The sequence below is a fragment of the Parasteatoda tepidariorum genome, chromosome 4 (genome assembly GCF_043381705.1).
Source record: "Parasteatoda tepidariorum isolate YZ-2023 chromosome 4, CAS_Ptep_4.0, whole genome shotgun sequence".
In the NCBI taxonomy this organism is placed as follows: domain Eukaryota; kingdom Metazoa; phylum Arthropoda; class Arachnida; order Araneae; family Theridiidae; genus Parasteatoda; species Parasteatoda tepidariorum.
In genome coordinates this window covers 62,916,551-62,942,355 of record NC_092207.1, presented here as the reverse complement: position 1 = coordinate 62,942,355, position 25,805 = coordinate 62,916,551, and the positions used below count along the sequence as shown (strand labels likewise).

The 25,805-nt window shown below is 28.2% G+C and overlaps 1 protein-coding gene across 1 annotated transcript in view; it reads right to left on the bottom strand.

Annotated features, from left to right (window-relative positions):
* LOC107445612 (A kinase anchor protein rugose) overlaps positions 1 to 25,805 on the bottom strand; it is a gene marked incomplete in the record, with an annotated part of 233,809 nt that overhangs the window by 154,193 nt on the left and 53,811 nt on the right. The window contains 4 exon segments of the mRNA XM_043047936.2: positions 541 to 636; positions 1,494 to 1,594; positions 3,196 to 3,322; positions 4,275 to 4,379. Of these exon segments, the coding sequence (XP_042903870.1) occupies positions 541 to 636; positions 1,494 to 1,594; positions 3,196 to 3,322; positions 4,275 to 4,379 (429 nt within the window).

Sequence of the window (25,805 nt, the reverse complement as noted above, 5' to 3'; positions counted from 1 at the left end):
ATAAAATTTTTAAAGAAACAAATAATGATCAGTTACAAAATATTTTTAAGCAAACATACCCATCCCGCAAGTAAAATTTTGGCAAAATCTTTCACATTTAAAACTTAATGAAACATTTAATTTTAAATTTACAGAAAAATAGATACTATACTAAAAAAATAAATTTTTTATATGGTTTAAAATTAATTAAGATTCATGATGTTTGCAAAAAAATTTACCCTTAAACTGTTTAAAAAAAATTGAGCCAATACGTACAGTTACTTCACTGGAGAATAGTATCTCAAATTTACCAACATGAAGAAAAACATGCCTGTTGTGTAGACAAGTAAATATAGAAATAAAATGTTTAACAAAAATGCAAACTAAAACTGACTAGACTGAAATTAAGATTTCATGACAAACTTAAGAATAAATGGATCTGCAAAAACGTTACACTAAATATAATGCTAACTAAAGTAGAGAGATACACAACTTTTGAGAACAAAATCATACTTTAAAAGTTAAAAAGAAAAAATAAGAACAGTTGACTTAGATACTTACAGCACCTTTCTTGCCAGAAAAACTAAAGAAAGTATCAGGACCATGTCTTTGTGGCAACTGCCTTAATACTGAAAGAAGTTTTACAGAATGCCTCGGCTGAAAAAAGTAACAAAAAAACATGAAAGTATATGATAAACATAATATTATTTAACATATAAAAAAGAAAGTTTTAAAAACTACCACTTAAAACGAAAGAGATGGATGATTTGAAAATTAAATTAAAGAGAAGTGGAGAGGAAACAGAAATGTACAGTTTGCAGAGGAAACCAGTTGATTATTTCCAACAAGCTTCAAAATTAATAACAAAGTTCTTTAACAGATGGCGTTGCTAACTAAATAAAAACTGTAACACAATGTAATGTGAAAAATGTCTCTTTGCAGCAAGAATGTGGTCCAGTCTTGAGGACAAAATTAACCTAATGCTAATATTTCAGCTGGTATATAATATGCAGCAAGAGTGTTTTGTGATTTTTATATTAAACAACCACTTTTGTGGACAAGCTTTAAAACTATATTTGAAGCTAGGGAATATAACTGTTTTCCTCGTAGAATGCAGCCAACTATATATTTTTGCTGTGTATTTATACTTATTTGGTATACACAGTGTAAAACAATTAAATACTTCAACAACTTAGATGGTTTAAAATAATAGATTAAAATAAATTCTTGCAAGAAAAATTTCCTTTTACTTACAATTACTTAAGAAAATAAAAAAAAAAATTAAAATTTTATTCTAATAATTTATTATCCCTTCCATAAAATTTTATTTTGTTTAAATCACAGTCTCTTACCACTATGACATTTTCCCCCTGTAAAAATCTATTAAATTTTCGCAAATTAAACAAACCATTAAAAAAATAAAAAATATTCATGGAAAGAATTACATTCTGAACTAGATGAACAAAACATACATTATTCATGATGCATTGTATAAATAAGAAATTCAAATTTACCCATTTTCCACTTTCTGCTTTCATACAACCAGATAAAAGCTTAAGCTCTCTAACAGTAATACTATAACTAGCTAAAACTCCTAAAATTTCAATCAGTAGATCTGAAAACATGAAGAGGAGAAAATTAACATAAGAGGCAATAACAGTGATGACATTTATGAACTTATACTTAAATGAAAACTTCAAAAAACTTTTTTTTTACTTTTTTTTTTACTAACAGCATTTAATTTAAATTAATATTGTCTAAAAAACAAGTAAACTATAAAATTTATACAAAAAATGCAATATTTTTACAAAATCATGTTCAATTTACAACAAAGCTTTTTTTAAATTAAAAATAAACAAGTTTAAAAAGGAAAACAAAAAATAATAAGCTACTTTTAGTTAATGTTCTAGGCCATGTATGTCAAACTTAATTGCCTAGGAGCGTCATATTAAGTATTTTTAACTCTATCTTTGCCCAAATTAAAAAATATATACATAATAAAAAATTATAAATTTCCATTTTTCGTTAAAACGGCTTACCAGAATTCAATTAACTTCTTAAAAAAATTTCTGTTTTTAAACAAAATAGGGTTCGTTATAATTATATACAGCTAATCGCATTAATTATATAATGGACATGCATAATACATAAAGATTTTTTCTATTTTTAAGTATTGACATATTATTTTATATACACATATGGATTTGCATGCTCAACAACATATTATTTAATTTCATCTAATTTAATAAATATTTTTATATTAAATTTAATTTAAAATGTGCATTATTGGACTAATAAACATGATTTTCTAATTCTGTTTTAGAATGTAAAAAAAAGTTTGAATTAAATTTTAAAAATTAAAAAAGAAAACCACTAAAGCTTTCGATTAAGAGAAAGAAGATTGCAAGAAGATTTGAAAACAAATGACAATATTACGTTAGTATTTTAAGGCAATGTTTAAATGAGAGTCCAATCTCAATTCCAACATTAAACTGTATTCATGATTCATCACACTATTAATTTTTACCCATTTTCACCAAAAGACTAAGAATCAAAAAAATTTTAAAGAAAAATACTAAGCAAACATAACGATTATTAACCATATTTAGATAATATAGTTAGTTATCAAACAAATTGAAATTATTCTTTTTGCAACTGAAAAGGTTTTGTTAACAGTCCAAAAACTTTTATAAACTACTTAAAAAAGAAAAGAAAAAAATTGCTTAAGATCAGCAGATAGTCTACAAAAGATCATTATTTTTCAAAAATTATAAAATCATTTTCTTTAACTAGCTACAATTTAATAAAAAAAAAAATTTCAAAAAACTTCAAAAAATTCTTATTATTATTATTTTTACTCAGTTGCCAGTTGGATCTGGATTTATAACATTCTTTTCTTTCTAAAAGTATTGTTGCTTAAAATTCAATTAAAGTAATTTAAATTTTTTACAACATAAAATTTTTTGTAATGAAAATTTTTCTTTATCTACATACTAGATTGAGTCCAATTATTACAAAAATAGTCTCTTAAAGACTGTAAATTGAATCAGTAAATTTTGCAACAAGAGAATACAGTAAATCCTTTATGTCAGAAGAAAATAAAAATGTCTTTAAATGACAAATCATTATTTTTGTGTGTGATAAATCACCAAAAATTATGAATGTCACATGTAAAAAAACTGAGAGAGAGATAGAGAGAAAAGAGATTGAAATTACCTGCTACAACTTCTTCAACACATGGTAACCTAGAAAGAACATGTTTAATAAGACCAACATCTGTACAAGCTTGTAGATTTCGAAGGCTTTTCCTTAAAATAGCAATAAACACACTCCACACCTCAGCCTACAAAAAAATTGACAATGATTCAGAGAATTATTTCAAATTTAAAATAATTGAGCCGTTATTTTCGAAAGTGGAATAAATCCATATATGAAGAAAAAAAATGAGTTGATAGTGACTTTAGTATGATATATACATGTCCTCTTTTTTTATTTTTTTAATCATACATTCAATGGAGCACGTTTTGTATGTAAAGTAATCAAAACAACATTGTTTAAGAATAAATGACAAGACAAGCATGGTGCATTACGAATTTGTAATCTCTCGAACCAATTTATACTTTGAAGTCATTTACCTGATTTTGTTTAGTATTCCTTCGAGTGTTCTACTATTTGGTTTGTGTTTCATACACCAATCAATTGCATGCATAAACATTATTCAAATAATGTAACTGTTATGAAAGCAAAGAATCAAAAAATAATAAATTAAAAGACCTGAGCAAAATTACTATGCCACTATATGAAACGTCAGGACTTATCCCATAACAAAAAAGTACAGCAACATGACGGGCACACTATTTACCATGAATACTTACTTGATGTTTTAAATAAAATTATTTATTCGTGTATTTACATATTTAGATTTCATCGTTATTTTTTTAACATTAAAAAAAAACCCATTTCAATAAAACCTACGTGTAGAAAAATACGGACTTTCCTTTTGCATTTATTTCCTATAAAATGTAATGCAATTGTTCATTTTCAGTTCATTTTGAGCAATCAAATAATAATAATAATAATTTTATTTACAATTTTTATCATTATTGCATTTTAAAGTTTAACCACATTAGAGAGTTAAAAACATCTCAAAAATTTATTACCATTTTCACACATTTCAAAAATCTATTCTAACACTAACAGTTAAATATCTCGATTTATGAAAAAGTGGACTTTATCTACTTTCCAAAATAACGGTTCACTGTCATAGAATTACGTATTATAAAAAGAATTATTACCTGCAAACTGGACGGGCAGTGATCCAACAGATCTAGCATATGTACTATATTTTGGGGCTGTTGTATAACAAAATTTAGTTCCATGTCGAATTCTCCCCCAACCAGCTGAAACAAAAAAACAGTACTCATCATTAAACTTAAAATGTTAATAAACAGAAGAGAATAAAATTCGGCATCAATGATATATGAGAAGTCAATATAAAAACAAATCTTCCATAGTACATTTTGAAATACGCAGATTTTGTCTCTCCAAGCAATATCAATATTTGACAATTTTAAATTATAATACATTTGTTTAATTTGGTATTTAAGAAGGGTACCATAAAAATAAATAACCTAAATAATAACACACACATATACATATATATTCTTCATTGCAAACTTAATTACTAAATTTTAGATTTATAACAGAAATTGAAGTAAAAATAATGAACAACAATTTGTTACCATTTCTAATCATTGCACAAAGAAATTAACGACTCATTTTATCGTACTTCATAATGTTATAAAGCCTTAAATATAAAACATTTATCGTTAACAACCAGAATTATTAAATATCTCTTTTTTTAACAAAATACCAAATACATATTCGGTAAGTTAAAAAAATCACATATCAAAATGAATTTGTTCTTTACACTAGAAAAGAGAATATAGAAAAAAACACAGAAAAACTATGTAGGTGAGAGAGATTAATTGGTCAAAATTCATGGATCGTTTAACACGTGACTGAATGAATCATAGTCTCAAATGAAAGTTATTATAGAGATGAGGTACGTAGAATCCCTTGAAACAGAAGTCAAAATTAAATGTTAGCAACTATTCTATGTTGATAGTAGGGTTCGTTGATTTAATTCAAACGATATTTTAATGGAAATCATCAATTTAAAATTTTATAAATCATCTTAATATGAGTTTGTTTAAAGGTTATTTGTTTTCTTAGTTTTGTAGATATATTGCATAAGTACTTGATAGGTAATGAGTAATGAATTAAAGTACTTTTGAAATGACGTTTTAAAATTATTTTACATTCTTCCAATTTTTTGGAATGCCAACTTGGAACAAGATAACAAAGTAATGTAGTTTTTTTTTATATGTATAGTTACATAACTTTAAAACACGATCTTCAAAATTACAGTTTATTTCAACATTTCAAATGCCTGAATTACAGTAATTAAAGAATGTTACAGTATTGAAAGAATATTGACTTAACATAATATTTTAAAAAAAAGTTGTTTGAAAACTTAATTCATAATGCCTTTTTTTAAGTAAGATTTTAAAAAAAATGAATAGATAAGTTATTCTATATGTCAACTTGCAGTTAGGGTAAGGTGCGGTACAGGGGATACAAATTATTCTGTTAGCACAAAGGTTTTTTTCGTTCTTTCTTTCTTTTTTCTCGTAAGAATTTTTTTTTAAATTTCTCGACAGTTTTTCAGNTTTTTTTTTAGTCATACTATGTTTTTTAGTCTGCACTTTAAAATAAAATTCTTAATTGTTAACAGTTGTAATTCAATTGTTAAAATGTCATTATGTTTTATTAATGTATGCATCCTATCCTTCTTTAGTTTATAACATGTATACCACAAATAGTATATGCATGCATTATGACATTTAAAACCATTATGCGACCGATTTTCAAAGGAAATTTGCTCATTTTGATATAGCGACCATTTGATATAACGACCAGATTGGGGCAGTCCCGATGGGGTCGTTATAACGCGAGTCAACTGTATTTTTAAAAAAAATTATTTAAACAATAAAATTATTGCCCACTGTGCGGCTAACACTAACGTAAATTTTGGTGGAAAAGCTAGAAGAGGCATCAATAACGTTTTTACGAAACTTAACGAACATTTGAAGCAAAAAAATATTGGAGTAGGTTGTGCAGCGCACATTCTATACCTATACTATTCAAACAGCATCTGACTTACTTCCAGTTGTTGTTGAAAATATTATTGCAAACATTTATTCGTATTTTTATATATATATTGTGCGTATTGAAAGTTTGACTAAATTGTAATTCTCATTTCATCCCATTTGTCCCGATTTGTCTCAATAAAAATGTGGTCACTTTAAGTTAGGGTAAGGTGTGGTACAGGGGATACAAATTATTCTGTTAGCACAAAGGTTTTTTTCGTTCTTTCTTTCTTTTTTTTTTCTCGTAAGAATTTTTTTAAAAATTTCTCGACAGTTTTTCAGTTATTTATAAGGATACATTTTCTTTTTAAATAAATCTGAATCATCATGCATTTGCATGTATTACATAACTATAAAGCTATTTTTGGTGTAGCAATACTGTTCGAAATGTATTGTTGTTTTATTTATTTTCAATAATTCACTTATAATTATATTTATAAAATATATTTAACTATCAAATAAATTTCTTATGGTATTTAAAACAAAATTAAAAAATCTAATTTAAATAAAATATATCAGGTTTTCCGTAATTGTTTTTTTTTTTTAAATAAAAAAAAAATCACGATTTCTGGTTGGAAGAAGAGTAATATCAAATATGCAAGATTCACAAGGCTGTTATTATTTGAGTTTTTCATGTATCTAAACAGATTATTAAAACAATAACAACAAATATAAAAATTAACCTTAATTTTAAAAAGAACTTTTGAAAGTAAATAACCAACTTTATAAATCAATCTTTTCTATCTATTCTAACCCTGATCGCTTGTTACAGTAATGCAAATTCTTTTAATCCTTAAAAACTATTTGAATTCCAGCTTATGCAAACAAAGCAGTCACTTACTATGTAGTTACTATGTAACTGACCAGCAGTCACTTACATAGTAAACATAATTCAATTTCCTTAAGAAGGCCAGCAGTCACTTACATAATTATCAAAACTGGCACTTTACATGTATGCTTCCATTCTAAGTTCAACACAAAAGCCCAAAAAAAAATTTTTTTTCACTAATCGCCGAGAGTGTAGTTGTTAAGGTAAATATCTTCGCAACTGAATTTTTTATTTATATAATTTGGAAGTCATAACTAATTTTTACCCATTTTATCTACATATTTAATTTTCTAGGCAAAATTATTCTATGTGAGCCGTTAAAAGAATGCAATAGAGAGAGAAAGAGTGGCAGATAGGCCTTAAACAATATTGCATGTAAACATAACGTAAAGTTTATTATAGTGTTGTAAACTATGAATGACGGTTGTTGGGGGAAATCACTTGGGTGCTATGGGGTCGTGTGACCTGTATTTAACTTTTAAAAAAAAGGAAATGCGTAGTCTAGAATAGGGTTTTAAGTCAATGCAGAATATTTTATAAAGTTATTAAAAAAATTTTTTAAGGCATTTCAAGACAAAAATTTACAAAGGCTAAAAGATCATTCATAGTTATAGTCCACTTACTTTGGTTATCATTTGAGTAATCATAAAGAAAATAGGCCTAATTTCTTAGCAACACATTCTTAATGTGATTGATAAGTGCTCTTCAAAACAACAATATCGGAGTGGGAGAAAAATTGCCCAGGTATTATTAATATCCCAAAAATTGAACGTTCGTTATTAATGTTTAACTATGTATTTATTAATGTCTTTAAAGAAAGAAAAAAACGATTGTTAAAAAAATGGCGCTTTTTTATTGTACAAAGATTTATTTTCGAAGGAATATGAATCGTTTATAGAATTAAGTCTTTGACAATCTTCATTACATCACTCATTAAGAAATATCAGAAAAAAAATAATTACTGACGACGAAAAATAAATTTAAGTAATTAAAAAATGAGAACAGAAATAATAATTAATAGGGAAAAAATAAGTTCGAAATACCAAAAGCTACGCAATTAGTAGAATTACCTCAATAAATCAAGTATTAAAATTTAATAATTTCTATAATTGTTCTCGTTTTGCTTCTACTTTGTAGTTTACCATCTAATAAAGAAACAATAGTTTAAAATACATTATATACTGACAAGCTATCGCAAAAACAAAGCTTAAAAAAAATGCAATGCTTTAAGCTCGGAAAAAAAATTTAAAATCTCTACGCAAATAATATATGTTACCTAATTCTAAGGAATGCAATAAAAAATGGGAAAAAAATGACATTAATGATCTCCGATACAAATTGTACATTTTCTCCCAGTCAATGCTTTTTCTACATAAATGAACTCCAAAATTAAATGAACGAAAATAAAACATTGCGTTCGGAAAAGGATAGGTTGTATTTTTCTTCAAATGATTGATGATTAGAAAATTGCATTTGAGTACATCATTAAATTCAAAGAAACAATTTTTCTTTCATTTATATTTAAATTTGATTAAGGGAAAAGTTAAAAGTATTAAACTAACAAACTAGAAACTGATAAATGGCTCTGATCATTATTAAATAAAATAATTAATAACCATCTTTACGGTAAATGAATTTTATAATTATGAGTAATGATAGATCGATTGGCTTAAAATATTCCCGAACAAAATGAAGAACTTTCGACCGCTCTACCCGCTTGGTGGGAATGATTTAACTCACAATGAAAATCTCGATTTAAATCACCTAATAAAAAAAAAAATTTAAAAATCATTAATTTTTGGAGAAAAAAAATTTATTTGTAAAAGACTGATATTATTGATAGCGAAAGTTTTTCTACAGAGAAAACGATAAAACGGAGATGTATTTAAATCATTATATTTCATAATATACTAAAATTGGATACAAGTGACAAGAAACTTTTAAATTATAATTTTCTATTGTTTGTAAGCGAAATAGGTAATAAACATATTTTAACTATACCCACTTAGTTTTATCCTTTTTGAAGTGCGAGTGCTTTTAAAACTCAATGTATGTCAATAATGAAGAAAGATTTTTATCTAAAGTAACTCAAAATAAACTCTCCATTAATTCATTAGATATATAACTAGATATACATTTAAGACATAAGCGAAACATTATTTATTAATTTATTTATTTATTTAAAAAAATCATGATTATGAGATTGACTGTAAACCCACTCTGATCTCTAAGGATCCTATTTTTTAATTGAGGTCACTCACCAAGTTTTTGAGCCCAATAAGCATCTAAATCAGTGGATGAGAAAAACTACAACTACTTTTCTAAAAATGTAGTAATAATAACAACAACTACTTTTTATAATATGTAGTGATTCAAAACTACTTAGTAATTTTAGTAACTACTTCACTACTTTAAGAAGACAAACTTCGCTGAGGAACTTAACCCTTTGCACTCGAAGTCCTTTCAACAGTTAAAAAAATGGACGCCACCACTAACATTTTGAAATTTTTTGTACAAACTTACCCTATAATACCCGGAGATTATTGAATTTAGTGGTAACAAACCTTAAGATGAAAAAAATTTCACCATAATATTAGTTATATTATAGTAATTTAGTAATATTAGTTTCCACAACATTAGTTATACGTGATTTTAAATACGCAATTACTGTTAACGCTCGGCTACAGCTACTGGGTCATTTTCATTGCATCCATTGACGAACAAGCAAAAATTTGTACCCATCAAATTTTTTAAAAAATTTGTTGCGTTAAAACCGTGTTTTATCACTAAACTACCAGTTAAAAGTAGTTGTCAGGAATGGCTACAAACTGCTGTTTTTTTTTTTTGTTTTTTTTTCCGTATTGCACTGCTCACTACACTTCTTTTTTAAAAAAGTAGCGCAATATACTACAAACTACGAAAAAAAGTAGCGACTACAGTAGTTTTACTACTTGTTGTGCTCCACTTTCGACCACATATCTAAATACATCGGAAAAAAAGGTAGGTTTGCACAGTGAAAGGCGTTTTCTGTTTGATTCCATAACTCAGTGTTTCCCAAAGTGTGGTACGCGTACCCCCAGGGGTGCGGGAACAGTTTAGCGAGGGTACGCGTTCTTATACGAAATATCTTGCAACAAACGTAAANTAGAAACTGATAAATGGCTCTGATCATTATTAAATAAAATAATTAATAACCATCTTTACGGTAAATGAATTTTATAATTATGAGTAATGATAGATCGATTGGCTTAAAATATTCCCGAACAAAATGAAGAACTTTCGACCGCTCTACCCGCTTGGTGGGAATGATTTAACTCACAATGAAAATCTCGATTTAAATCACCTAATAAAAAAAAAAATTTAAAAATCATTAATTTTTGGAGAAAAAAAATTTATTTGTAAAAGACTGATATTATTGATAGCGAAAGTTTTTCTACAGAGAAAACGATAAAACGGAGATGTATTTAAATCATTATATTTCATAATATACTAAAATTGGATACAAGTGACAAGAAACTTTTAAATTATAATTTTCTATTGTTTGTAAGCGAAATAGGTAATAAACATATTTTAACTATACCCACTTAGTTTTATCCTTTTTGAAGTGCGAGTGCTTTTAAAACTCAATGTATGTCAATAATGAAGAAAGATTTTTATCTAAAGTAACTCAAAATAAACTCTCCATTAATTCATTACATATATAACTAGATATACATTTAAGACATAAGCGAAACATTATTTATTAATTTATTTATTTATTTAAAAAAATCATGATTATGAGATTGACTGTAAACCCACTCTGATCTCTAAGGATCCTATTTTTTAATTGAGGTCACTCACCAAGTTTTTGAGCCCAATAAGCATCTAAATCAGTGGATGAGAAAAACTACAACTACTTTTCTAAAAATGTAGTAATAATAACAACAACTACTTTTTATAATATGTAGTGATTCAAAACTACTTAGTAATTTTAGTAACTACTTCACTACTTTAAGAAGACAAACTTCGCTGGGGTACTTAACCCTTTGCACTCGAAGTCCTTTCAACAGTTAAAAAAATGGACGCAACCACTAAAATTTTGAAATTTTTTGTACAAACTTGCCCTATAATACCCGGAGATCATTGAATGAAGTGGTAACAAACCTTAAGATGAAAAACATTTCTCCACAATATTAGTTATATTATAGTAATTTAGTAATATTAGTTTCCACAATATTAGTTATACGTGATTTTAAATACGCAATTACTGTTAACGCTCGGCTACAGCTACTGGGTCATTTTCATTGTATCCATTGACGAACAGGCGAAAATTTGTACCCATCAAATTTTTAAAAAAATTAGTTGCGTTAAAACCGTGTTTCTTCACTAAACTACCAGTTAAAAGTAGTTGCCAGAAATGGCTACAAACTGCTGTTTCCCCCCCCCCTCTCCCGTATTGCACTGCTCACTACATTTCTTTTTTTAAAAAGTAGCGCAATGTACTACAAACTACGAAAAAAAAGTAGCGACTACAGTAGTTTAACTACTTGTTGTGCTCTACTTTCGACCACATATCTAAATACATCGGAAAAAAGGTAGGTTTGCACAGAGAAAGGCGTTTTCTGTTTGATTCTATAACTCAATGTTTCCCAAAGTGTGGTACGCGTACCCCCAGGGGTGCGGGAACAGTTTAGCGAGGGTACGCGTTCTTATACGAAATATCTTGCAACAAACGTAAATTTCAGAGAATTTTATTTAAAAACAAAGCTAGCCATGAAAATTTACGATTGCGTATTTTTTTTATTTGCTATTTTTTGCAGAGTTAACAGTTAATAATTAGTAGTGTCAACAGCCAGTTGTGATTTTTCAACTTTTGTGCAATTTTTTTACAGTAAAAGTTTGTAATAAATTCTACTTATTTTGATTTTTTTTATAAAATATAATTTTTATCCTTCTTGAAAAATAAACATGATTGTTTTTTAACGTCATTCTGGCTGCAAATGCAAAATATGTATCCAGTTTTAACAGTAAAAGTTGTGAAAGATATTTTGCCTTTTTAAACTTCATATTAATGCGAAGTCACTTTTTCAGCTTTCGTGGATATTAATTCGAAAAAGAAATAGATTATTGTACGTGGAATCGCATCTCAGACTAAAATTGACCACAAGAGAACCAAATTATCATGAACTGTTATCACAGCAAAAACAATATATCAAATAAACTTATTAACAAAACTTTATACCAAAAAATAAAAAATTACATATTTTTAAAAAAATACATTCATTTTTTTATCAGTGGTACACAGCATTACGAAAAATTTAGAAAGAGGGGGGTACTCAAAAGTCATAAGTTTGGGAAACACTGCCATAACTTAACATATCGTTTACCTAAATATTTTAGCATATTTGAGTTGACCCCTTTGATCCATAAAGACGGGCCTTGCCTGGCTGTTCTGAAAATTACTTCGTCTCAAGGAAAGAAAAAAAACATTTTTGTAACAGTTTGACCGGGAAATAAAAGTAGCCGGTGCGCAATGCCATCATATAGTCAATCTTAAAATTTTTCAAAACCTGGCGAACTTTTTATACAAAAGTAGTAAGAATCCTAACAACTTTTAGAAAAATCCTAATGTTAAATCCGTTTTAATACTTTTATTAATGTCAAATCTTTTGAAAATCCTAACGTTAAATCCATTGAAAAAAAATAATTTGATTCTCAATAAAAATTCTTTGGTAAAACTGGAAAAACAAATGAATGAATCTTTCTATGATACAACACAGTAGGAAACATTCTATCGGGAAGTTAATTAACGAAAAAATTCTTTCACAATTCATCTTAAGTTTATTTTATAGAAAGAAAAAGAAAAATTAAACCTTTTGTAATAATTCGGTTTTTGAAAGAGATAGAAAAATATCCCCCCTTACATTTTTGTTCTTCGCATAATTAAACAAGAACGCTAATTAAATGAGATCTAAGACAAATAAATTTCCATTAAGGTAAGCAATGGTGACCGCCTAAGGTGATATTATGACCAAGTCTGACAGTTAATGAAGAGAACACGTCGTTTGGTTTTTAAATAAAATAAGAAGGGTTATGTTTCTTTAATAAAATGGAACTTACAACATAACTTAAGTTTATTAGCTTAAAATTTATAATAAGTCATATTAATTTATGCTAACAAAATAATTCAGATTTCGACGATTTAAAGGGTAATTATATTTAATGCCATTGTACGTGTTTTAACATCCGTTTGAACTCTTTTTTAATTGAATAACATCTATGTATGTTTCTTTTAAAATTTAAAAATCTTAGAAAGTTTCAACTCTGATTGTAGTGATATTTGTAAAATTTAGGTAGGAATTTCCTTTTCTCGGGATCTAGCGAATTAATAAATTAAACAAATAAAAAGCTCAATAATTAATCTCCTATAGTGTTTTATTTTTATTTTTTCAAAACAAAATGTTTTTCTTTAAATTTCCTTACAAAAATAAGTATATATATTTATAATTTCAAAAATATTAAAAAAAAAATTCATGGAAAAACTCAATGGTTCTTATCAGGATGCATTCATTTACGACTGCGAAAGAGATATTTCAAATAATAATTAACGAATAATATATAAAGAATAATTATCCTAAGAAGAAAATCACTATCTTGTCATCAGCTCTCACGATTATATTCGCAAAAATTGTGCTTTCTAATACACTCAGGGCCTAATATAGGTGGGTTTTACTACCGTTAATCGGTACTTTCAAAAAAATCGTATTTATCCTAGCCCAGAAAGACTAAAAAAAATGAGATCTCTAAAGTTTTATTAAACGAGTGTAGAAAAATACCTTTTGTATAAAAATAATTCAATTCACGTGCATATTCCATAAGTCCCATGATTAAAAAAATCACACATAGCGATTCGTGTTCATGCGTTTTAAAAATCATACGTTATGATAGTCTTTTTCTCTTTCAATTTTCGTTTCGTATTTAATAAGATTTAAAAGTCACATTTCGCGATTCGTATTCACGCGATTTAAAAATCACTCATCGCGATTCATATTAACGCGATTTAAATATCACACATGTCAATTCGAATTCACACTATTTAAAAATCGCATACCATGAAAAGAAAGAGCATTATCTAGGATGAATACCCAAACTGTTAATGCTTTTTTAACATCAAGTGTCACATCTGCAATTTCTGTAGAAAGATTATTTTTCAAGATGCATTTGGTATGTTTGAAATTAAGGAGAAATATTTCAACAAAATTAATGCATTTTCATTTAATGGCCACCCAAAACTATTAGGTGATCAAGTAGATCAAATTACCATAATATTTAAAATTTCTGCAAATCGCAGGATAAACATTTAGAAATTTTTTAAAAATTTTCTATCTACATGAACTATTTTATATCATTTATGATCATTTGCTAAGAAATTAGTATATTATTAATTTTTTAATTGTAAAAAAGTGTAATTAAGATAAGTAATGTAATTTGAATTAATTGTAAATATGTGTATTAATTGTAAATAATAAGTGCCATGCTAAGTAAGTATTTGTCATAAAGATTTCTAAACAAGTATTTTAATAGTTCTTTTTTTATTAAGGAAAATAGTTCCTTCAAAATTAATTTTTTTTAAATGTTTATTTTTAAAGATGCTTTAAAGATGCAAAATATATCAATACAATAAAGTGACGAGCACCAAAGGGAACGGGAGAAACCAATTCATAAAGTTTTATCAAATAAAAATCACAAAAATTCAAGAAAATTACACAGCAAAACACAAATAAGAACATAAAAAGGCAGAACGGATGTCATGTATTACTGATATCTTGTAAAAATGATTCAGAAATATTTTCGTTAAATTAAGTTGCCAGATTTCAAAAATGAAATTAAAAAGTAAATAGAGATAACAGTTGGGTTTATTAAGGCGCGTTCATACTGAAGTAAAGAACCATATTTGATTCATCTATTACATTGGATTGGCTCGAAAACTGGATTTGCGCAAGGTAATCGGTTTAAGGTAATCATTGCAGCTTATGCGCAGTATAAAAACTTCATAAATTTTAAAGTCTTAGTTACCCAGAAGACACTAAAATGTCGTAACTAGAAAAAAATTCCCTTGCAAATTAATTAAATGAAAGGAAAGAGTAACATTTTAAAAAAGGACATAAGTATCACTGATGCTTGTTTCGGATATATTGACTGAGAATAAGTGTCGAAAATCACCAAAATATGTACTTGTGTTTTATTTTGGAGATCGTTATTTACTAATTATAACACCGCATCCGGTTGTATAAAATGAAGAATCACAAACATTTGTGTAATATTTTAAATCGTATAAGTGCCATGAATGAATAATTTTCAACTTTTAGGTGAAATAAATTTTCGAATGTTATACGCAAAAAATAAATAATAAAAAAAACCACGCAAGAAGAACTTTTATCAAGAATGAACAGATACGCTAAAACTTTAGAATGGAAAAACTCTAAATAAATGTTTTTCCATTTTCTTCTATTCAATATGAATAGAAGAAGATAGAAAACTTTCAAACGATCATTTAAAAAATGGATTCTCTAAAAAGGGTAAAATCGTTAAGTGCCATGGATTGTTATTTCCAACTTATTAGTGAAGTGATTTTTCGAATGCAATATGCAAAAAAACCATCCATAAAAAAATGGCGCACACATCAAAAGTGAACTGGTTTGCTAAAACTGTAGAACGGAAAACAGCATAAATGTTTGAGTCGAAGAAAATGGAAAACGTTCAAACGATCATTCAAAAGAAGGATTCTCGTAAAAGGGTTTTATGGAGCATTTTCAGGAACAATTCTATTTTAAGGAAAAAGTCTTGCTTTTAAAAACGGATGGAATCAATGTAAAAGCGACAAGCTTCTCCTGATTTTTTTCAGCGATCTTTTACAGGAAAAAAAATGGTTATAAAAAATTGCACGAGAAAAAGAGGGAGAAAAAAAACATACTCACGGAAATTGAAAGCAATAAAAAAGTTTAGAAGAGAAAATAAGTTCTTCCTACAATTTTACAAGTAATAGAAAAGTACTCAAATTAACAATAAAGCCCCACTAAAAATAAAAATTAAGAATGTTCTAAGCAAATAAAAATAAATTCTAAATATGTAACGTGTCTCTAAATACGTTAAGTGACATAACAAATAAATGCTCAAATAACATATTAAAAAAATTAATTAACAATTCTTCAAATGTCACCAATTTTGAATTGATATTAAAGCATTAAAGACTTGCACTCAAAGAAACAAAAGAGCTTTATTATACGTAGCATTCAATAACATGTACTGAAAAAATACATTTCAAAAAATAACCAAAACTTTATAAGTCTATGTCAGGGTGAAGTTTTGACATCAAAATCAGGTTATAACTTAAGTAAAAAAAATATCAAGAACCTAGGATGATAGTCACGAAATCGTAATGCATGTTAAACATATTTAGTATAAATATATATAAACATATAATATATTCTAATATATAAATACTCTCTATATAAGTATATAATTCAGAATAATCTTATCAAAGATATTATAGTTTTGAGCAAAATAATTTTTTTACTGTTTTATATTTATTATTATAAAAATTTATGTCAGCAGAAAATTTGATTCAATAAAATCAACAAAATAGTGCAATTATTATTTTACTTTCTCAATTATTGAAATGGCAATATTTTATTTTGTTGTTTCAATTTCAGATTTTTTTCCCTTCAGATCTTTCATTATATATAGTGATCTATATACAAAACATATTTTTGCAATATTTTTCTTTTTACAAGAAATTTTCTTTTCAACATATGCTAAATTGTATATGAAAAGTGGAATTTCTCTGCAAGCGATTCGCTGTCACTAGTGCATGTTTCTGGAATTACCCACATTATTTATTCCAGCGATAACAGATAACACATAGCAACAGTAATGAACAACAGATTGACATAGTCAGATCATGTAAAGAATATAAAGAACAAGGTAAATGCTGCAACAGTAAAACTGCAAGCAATTATGTACAATGAGAGATTGAGCTTGAAACTTAAGAGACTGCTATTTATCTCAATGATAAGACCGATTATGACCTACGCCTCCAAGGCATGGTGTAACATATCGGAACGTGAGCTGGGAAAACTCACTGTAGTGCAGAACTAACTACTGAGAAGGATAACGAATGCGAGATAGTACCAAAGGTATAGCAATATTTACTTGGACCTTGAGATTGGCTGTTTAGATCATCACTTTCTAAATCGAAATTTCTTTGACAAAGTGTTGAACTGTGATTCTGCAAACTTTAACTCGAGTTTTGACTACGAAAATCTCATAGTGGACGCCTCCCTGAGGCCAGTTGCAGACTTTTTTTAAAAGTGATGCAACAATGACCATTTGAGTTTTGACTCATTTGAGCGTTTATAGTAATAAATAATATTTATTTGGCAATACATATGACGATATTCGATATGAATATATAAAAATGGGGAAATATAAATATATATAATGCGTTGACTGAAATCAATTTGAATTGAATGGCACTAAAAATAGACTAAGCTTTTTGATTGATAAATTAGCGTTATGTGATGCATGATGATGTGATGTTTGTTGTGAAGTGATGTTTTTGTGTTGTGATGTGTAGTTGAAACGTGCTTGTGTTGTCTTGTTGTACTGAAAAACTTTGTACAGGAAGTATAATTTTCGATTATTTATATTATGTATTCTTATTTTTATCTTTATGTATGAGTTGTTATATTTATGTATTTTCAAACACACATGATAATATTTACTAGGGTAAAAGGGGCCCATTTATTAATTCTTACTTTTATTTCTAGACAACAAGGACCAGAAGGTTTCTACCTCAATGATCCTCACCAGATGATGAAGAGGTAAAGGGCCACTCCGGCCTCAGGAACCCCGGCAAATCGAAACGACTGCGAACACATAGCTACAGAATTCTATAAATGAAGGAAAATGACTATACTCTATTGCAAGTTAAGAAAAATCCATTATCCCTATGGAGAACGTCTGTTTGCATCTATGTGCACACCAAATGGAGGTCAAGCATCTCGTGCAAACGAATATCAACATCGCAATTTCTTGAAACGACGTAGAGCGGCCTTCTTTTTGCTTATAAAAAAGGGCTCCAATTAAATTTCTATTCGACGAGTTTAACTATTAAAAAGTTTTATATTGTTTTGAAAGCATAATTATATAATTTGATAGCTAAATAAAACGGAACTATATGCAGTCACGTATGATTACTTAAATCCTATAGGTCTTTTCTTAACTTGCACCGTAGTAGAGTTTCAAATACTCTTTTATAATGTGCATTAATGTAGGTCAATATTTATTATTATTATTTTTAAATCAAAAGTCATTTGGCTATAATCACCTACCCCAAATCGAGTCAATTTTATTTTCAATCCCATTATGAATACGTGCCCATCACCAAACTACTAATATTTTGTTATTATGTATATTTTGATATTTTATAACCGTCGTTGAACAGCCGACCCAATCTTTACGACTACGTTCAACTCCTTAGCCTCGTAATTTCGAATCCAATCTAGAAGACAAGGAAACTCCTGGATCAAGTATTGGGAGAAATTTGCCTTCATGGAGGCTCTTTGATGAAACTAACCCTAATTAGCATTACATGATTACATGGAGACGAAAACCGCGAAAACTTCCCACGGTTAGTCTGACAGTAAGGGGTCTCTAACCCATGATCCGTTGTCTATCACTGAGGATATTTTTCGTCAGCACTGTGATCGTGATCAGTACGAGTCGGGTGCGGAATTCGTATCGAGCAGCCATAACTGAGATTCGAACCCGGGGCACTTCATTGGTAAGCGAACGCACGATCCCCTGAGCCACCACGTCTCTGATATGTATACCAACATACATCCTGTAATATCGAACAAATGATCAGAATAAGAATTAAACTGGGGAGCGTTCGGAAGATGGATACAGGAAACTTCGCCCATTATCGTAAACAATGAAAAGCTACAGTCGGAGGTCCTGATGTCGAAGAAATTGGATGAAGCCAACTGAAAAACACAGACCGTTATGAAGAAACGTACTATTCTCAACTTTTTATTTTCCCGAAAGAGAGTTAATCTGAGAGTTCGTAGAAGAATTATTGGTCAATCATGAAAGTAAATTACAGTTAAGATCAAAACGAGTCAATTGCTATACCCATTCGATAAAATTTCGTTAAGTTTTTTTCCCCCTCAGCTTTTATTAAGAAAAGAGTTATTTCTAAATGGTCCTCATAGAAGAAATTAAAGAGTTAAAATCGTATCAAATTCGAATCAAATTCAGTTAATCTTTCAGAACAAAAATAGTTTCGTTACTCTCTGAAAATATTTTGAGCCATCCTGTAAAAAATAAAAAATGATAGAGAAAAAAATACAGGATATATAAAAAATACAGGTAATAAAAATCATAAGTGTAACGAACATAAATAAAACTTATGATAACTCAAATCTCAAATTGCTTTCTTTAAAAATGGAACAAAAAAGAAAAGTAAGCAATAAAACATTGTTCTGTTAATATAGTTTTCAATATTAAGTGACAAATACAAAAAAAAATCTTTGTAAAAGGTCTTGTTACAAAAATAAATAAATAAATAAATAAAAATTTAAGAAATTAGAAAATCAGCTCATAATTTTGTGAAATTTGATTCTTTTAGACAGGCTCCTACTTCTATCAATTCGTAAAAATAGGGTTCTGTATTTAATTTAAATAAAAAGCACCAATCAATTTGCCCTCTAAATTGTAGTAAATTATTGAGGAATACAAAATGATATAATAACATTGTAAAATTATTTTAAAAAATGCACAAAAATAACCCGGTAAATATTATCAAAAATATATTCCGATTGTTATTGCACAAAATTAAAAAAAAAAATTATAAAAAGTTAAAATAAAATTATACAAAAAAACATAAAAATTAGAGATGAAAATATTATTTAATTTTAATAACATTAGGGTTAGAAAGGGGTAATAACAATATAAAATCTCTCTCAAACTGTTCACATCATAGCGTTTAGTTTTAATTTGCTATCAAAAGAAATACTTTCTGAAAAACGAGTCGACAGTTTATTGCTAAATGAACTTGCAATAATCATCCACTCCAGAGACAATTACTAATGGCGCTTACTTCTTCACCAACAGATATATTTGATATTCAATATAAACTTCGATGTTATGTAGTTTAGAAAAAGAAACTCAACTATTGAGTTTTTGTCGAGAATTTACAACTGTTTCAAAAATGCTTCAGTGGGACCATTAATAAATATCATATTTCACCATACGCACCTACAATCACATTGTCACATGTCACGCTATATTATACAGTGAAACCTCTCAGGTCAACCACTATACAGTCAACCACTCTCTGTTCCACAGTAAAATGATCGTTAATCGAGGGGTTACCTCCACTGACTTTAAAATGTTATCAAAGGTACATGATTTTTGTAAACGATTTTAATTTTTGTCAGTGTAATTTTCTTGGTGCGGAAATGACACTTGTGTTGGCGGATCGATGAATACAATTTAGCGTCAATAAAAATGATCTATACCGATATAATAATGTGCAAAAACAAATTTATTAATTATGAATGTCAGAACTATTTTAAATAAATGCACAATTATATTTTTTGTTAAAGTTTGCACTTAAATTTATAACTTAAAAATTAGTTAAGATTTAAAAGATGAGAAGAGGTTTGTTTGCTTCAGATGCTTAGTTTTTTTTTTCAAATAACCTTTTTTCTAATTTAACTTTCAACTTTAAAAATAAATCATTGATAGTATCGTCTTTAGTGCACTCTAAATGCAACATGGGGCTATAGATCTTTGAAAGAGTTCTCTAAATAAGAGCCACTCATAAATATTTTGAATACATTTTAATTTACTTATTTGTTTTGTAAATATTTTTCGTTTTGATATTTTTTCGTGTTTCCTTTATTATTATTTTTTTTTCAACTTTTCCGCATTTGGTGCAGATGTTTGTCCGGTCGCTGGTAGAGGTTTTAATGGTTTCACCTAAAGGTTTCCTTCAACAAAAAGTCTATGGAAAAAATTCGGTGCCTCCCAAAAGTTGTCGCAAATAGAGGAGGTCGTTACATAGAGGTGGTCTTTCCTGGAAGTTTCACTGTATAAACATATGTTAGCAATTCAGAAACAAAACAAAAAAACAAAATAAAAAATATTTTTAAAAACCACGTTTTTATAGTGGAGAATAATAATTAAAAAATAAAAATTTTAAAAACGACGTGGGGCGAATGAAATTTATAACAGTAATGTTATATTAGTGTGTGTATGTGTGCTCATGAGAATATGTGTATGTATATCTGTAATTGTAATTTTATCTGAATGTGGATATGTATGTAGAATATGTTTGTGTATATGTATGTGGAATATGTTTGTGTATATGTATGTGGAATATGTATGTGGAATATGTTTGTGTATATGTATGTGGATGTATATGTGGATGTGTATGTGGCTGTGCATGTGTATAAGTAAGAAAATGTGTATATGTATGTGTGTATGTACTCAGGGGTCTGTCTAGGTTTTTCGGAGAAGTACCTATTTTGTGAAAATTTAGACATAATTTGTGAAAAATTAAAAATTATANAATCGACAACAAAACACAATCGCGAAAATACTAATTTTTCCTTAATTTTAATTTTATTTTACTTTGTATGTCTTCTTTCTCTTCATTTTCATGCATTGTCATTCAATTCTGAACTATGTGCCAAATTTGAAGTCTGTAGCTAGCCGGGAAAACAGTTTAAAACCGATTACAAAATTCCCCCCGTACAGACATACACGAAGGCAAGTTAATATAAACGTGATAAAAATCGACAACAAAAGACAATCGCGAAAATACTAATTTTTATTTAATTTTATTTTACTTTGTATGTCTTCTTTCTCTTCATTTTCACGAATTCTGAACTATGTGCCAAATTTGTAGTTTGTAGCTAGTCGGGAAGTTAGTTTAAAATCGATTACAAAATTCCACCCGCACAGATATAGACGAAGGCAAGTTAATGTAAACATGGTAACATGTTAATGATATTTCAAATTTAATTTTCAAACTTAAACTTTTTTTACTGACATTTTTGAAAATAAGAATAATAATGATTAGATATGATCTTCTTCTGATGATAAAGATGAAAGAAAAATATTAAAAGAAACAATATATAAGTATTTAATTTATTGATTTTAAATATTTTTAATTTAACCAAAGTGTGGGTTGCCTCACTTTTTATTACATGCCTCCCTACCTCTTGTTACAAACCCCTCCCTCCCTCCCACCAAGAGTGATATCATTTTATAAACGACCCCTTAGAACCTTTTTATGTACCAGCCAGTCAAAAATGTATTCTGAAATTTTTCATTCCTAAACACAATAAGAAAGGAATGTTTGCAACAAAATTTAAATGCAACTTCATGAACCACCAAAAAAAAAGTAAAAGCCAGTCAAAAATGTATTCTGAAATTTTTCATTCCTAAGCACAATAAGAAAGGAATGTTTGCAACAAAATTTAAATGCAACTTCATGAACCACCAAAACAAAACAAAAAAACTAAATAACCACTACTAACTTTTTTCAGTTTGAGTTCCTTAAAAAAAAACATAAATGCAAAGCTTTTTCCTACAGACGAACGTACATTTAATAAACGGCCCCTTAGAACCTTTTTATGTAAAAGTCAGTCAAAAATGTATTCTGAAATTTTTCATTCCTAAACACAATAAGAAAGGAATGTTTGCAACAAAATTTAAATGCAACTTCATGAACCACCAACCAAAAAAACCAAATAACCACTACTAACTTTTTTCAGTTCGAGTTCCTAAAAAAAAACCATAAATGCAAAGCTTTTTCCTACAGACGAACGTAATTGCGTTAGGAATGTCTTCTTCTTTTTTTTTTTCCTTGATAGGCATTTCATGAGCAGTCACGGAATTGCCTAAGAAAAGAGAAAAGCCCGTGCCTGACATCTACCCTTTTGAAGAAGTCTTCAAGAAAAAGTTCCAATTCTTCAATAAATTCGCTATTTCTTTCGTTTTCAAGAAACCGTTAGTCGAACGCAGAATCTCGTATATATAAATAATTCATCGGGGCTTCTAACGGAAGAGTGGAGCCCCAATCCATTACGTAGAAGAAGATCGGACGGGTCGGATCGATGCGAGTAGGAAAGTAACCTGAGGAGGAGGATGAAAATAGGGGATGGCAAATGTGCAATTCATCAAGTAAAAATGAGTAAAAAACAAGACGTAAGGGTTATACAAGTCCAGAGGAAAGTTTAAAAATAGAGAAATATGAGATAGAAATCTTGGGAAGAAAAAAAAATAATAAGGAACTAGCGCATTGTTAAGGGAAAAGTATCTGTTAAGAATGCTTTTAAATTCTAAAAGATATGGTTTTGGATGGGGGGTCGGAAGAGTACAACGAATCTTGACATAGATTTATTTCTCACTTTCCAGAAAATATGCGGAAAAGAACATTTTGTTGTTTCAAATGAATTTTAATAAATTTCACGCGACATGAGGGATAAAATTACTAGTGTTTTACAAATTAATGTTTCATTAAAAAAAATATTAATACGTACAGAATAATTAAATCAATAACCTTCTGGGACTCAAACGTTAAATAATGTCTGAAAATTCTATTTTTACTTAGAATTGTAAAGCTTAGAAGGGAAAAAAAATCACGAATGCAATGGAATATTTTTTTTATTTTTAAAAACGATTATTAACTTTTTTTTTAGTTATATTTAATATTAAATATAAAATTATAAGTTTTAATACATATTTAGCATTTTTTTCGAATTTGTAATAGATTTGTATTCTATATTTATTCTCGTTCTGGTCATTAGACAAAATTTATTACCATAAAACAATAACCTTAGCCTTAGAACTAGTGAAAAGATAACTTCAATAAAATTTCTTAACTTTCTCAAAAAATTTTAAGTAATTAAAAACTCAGACCGAAGAGGGCTAACCCAATTATATTATTTTGTACATACTATCATTTTGTTAATGCTTGCAAACAAAAGAAAAAAACTTATAAAATATTATATTTAAAGTGAAAAAATTGAACCAAATCTTATCAAATAATTATTATTAATGATATTTTAAAATAATTATTGCAACTAAAAAAAATAAAAAGCATTATAATATTGGGGAAAATTTAAAATAAGAAGAAGAAAAAACTGTGCTCAGGGTAAATATTAGGCCTTGTGAAATTTCGGCATCCCTGTTTAAATGCAGAGTATGTATAACCTTAGTCAAGTTCAAAAAATTCGTTATCCCGAAAGTGTCCCCGTTTAATGGAAATTGGTAAACCTCATTATAAAAGTTCTGTAAATAGAATAAAGTAATAAGTATATAACGTCATTTAGACATATTTGAAATTTTTACGTTTAAACAAATTACATTCAAAATAATTCACATGATTTTACTGGGAAGTTGAATTTTATTTAAACATAGAGAATTTTATTTAAACAAGGGGTAAACTCAGGGGGTCGGACCACCCTGAATACTTTTTGATCTAATGATCGGATCTTCATGTTCTAGGACTCAATCTTCATGATTTAAGGCAGTGTTCCCCGATTTATAAGGGAGCGACAGCAAATATGCTAATTAATTAATCCGGACACTATTTTAAGTAACGAAATCAGACACAAAAACGTACACTATAGTTCCTGTGAAATCAAATTTTAAAAAAGTCAGATATTTAAAATTCGATTTCTCAGAAACAACTCGAGCGATTTCGCACTGTTCCCCCTGAGCATCAGACGTAGATCTTATTAACGTTCGGCCTCAGAGGCATTCTTATTGCGTACGTTGACGGGGTCGCTAAGGATTTGCACCAATCAGATTGGAGAAACTTTTTGCGTTTGAACTTTCGTTATTTACATAACGTGAAAAGTAATTGCCAGGAATCACTACAAACTGTTTTTCTTTTTGTATTGCACTTCTTCTTTTAAAAAGTAGCGCTTTACACTACTTCCGGCCACTGGGTAAACACTTTATAATCTATGCCTACAATAAAAATTCGAGATGAAGTAAAAGTTATGTAAATATATGAAAATGAGTGTTCTTCTTTAGTCCTCCATGCTCCCATAACAAATCAATACCTCTGGGGGTACTGATCCAGGAGTTTCCTTGTCTTCTGGATTGGTTCAAAATTACAAGGCTACGGAGTTGAACATTAGTAGTCGTAAACCCCAAAAATTGGGTCGGCTGTTCAACGACGGATATAAAATATAAAATAAAACAACGTATCTTTATAATAATGAAAATAACAATTTTTCCTCAATAACATCGAAAATATGTTGTATGCATATTTTGAAACCTTTTAAAATAAAAAAGTAAAAAGTTTTAAATATTTATCAAGAGCTTTTTGGATACAGCACATGAAGCTTTTAGATTAAAGTGACCACACGTCCCGATTTTGGCGGGACAGTCCCGCNTAAAAATATATATAACTAAATTGTAATTCTCATTTCATCCCATTTGTCCCGCTTTGTCTCAATGAAAATGTGGTCACTTTATTTTAGATTCATTTTAAAATTAAGCAAACACATTTAGGTGTTTCTTGGCTTATTCAAACTAAATAATTTATAACTATCTGCGTCAAACATTTATTTATCATCCGGGACATCATGCAAAAACCCGTAAAAAAGAGGCATAAAAGTGGAATGGTTTTAGAATACTTATTCCCATATCACATTCACGAAAAAGTTTTAAAAAAACTAAACACGAAATTTTATAGCTCGAGTCGATAAAGTATAAAA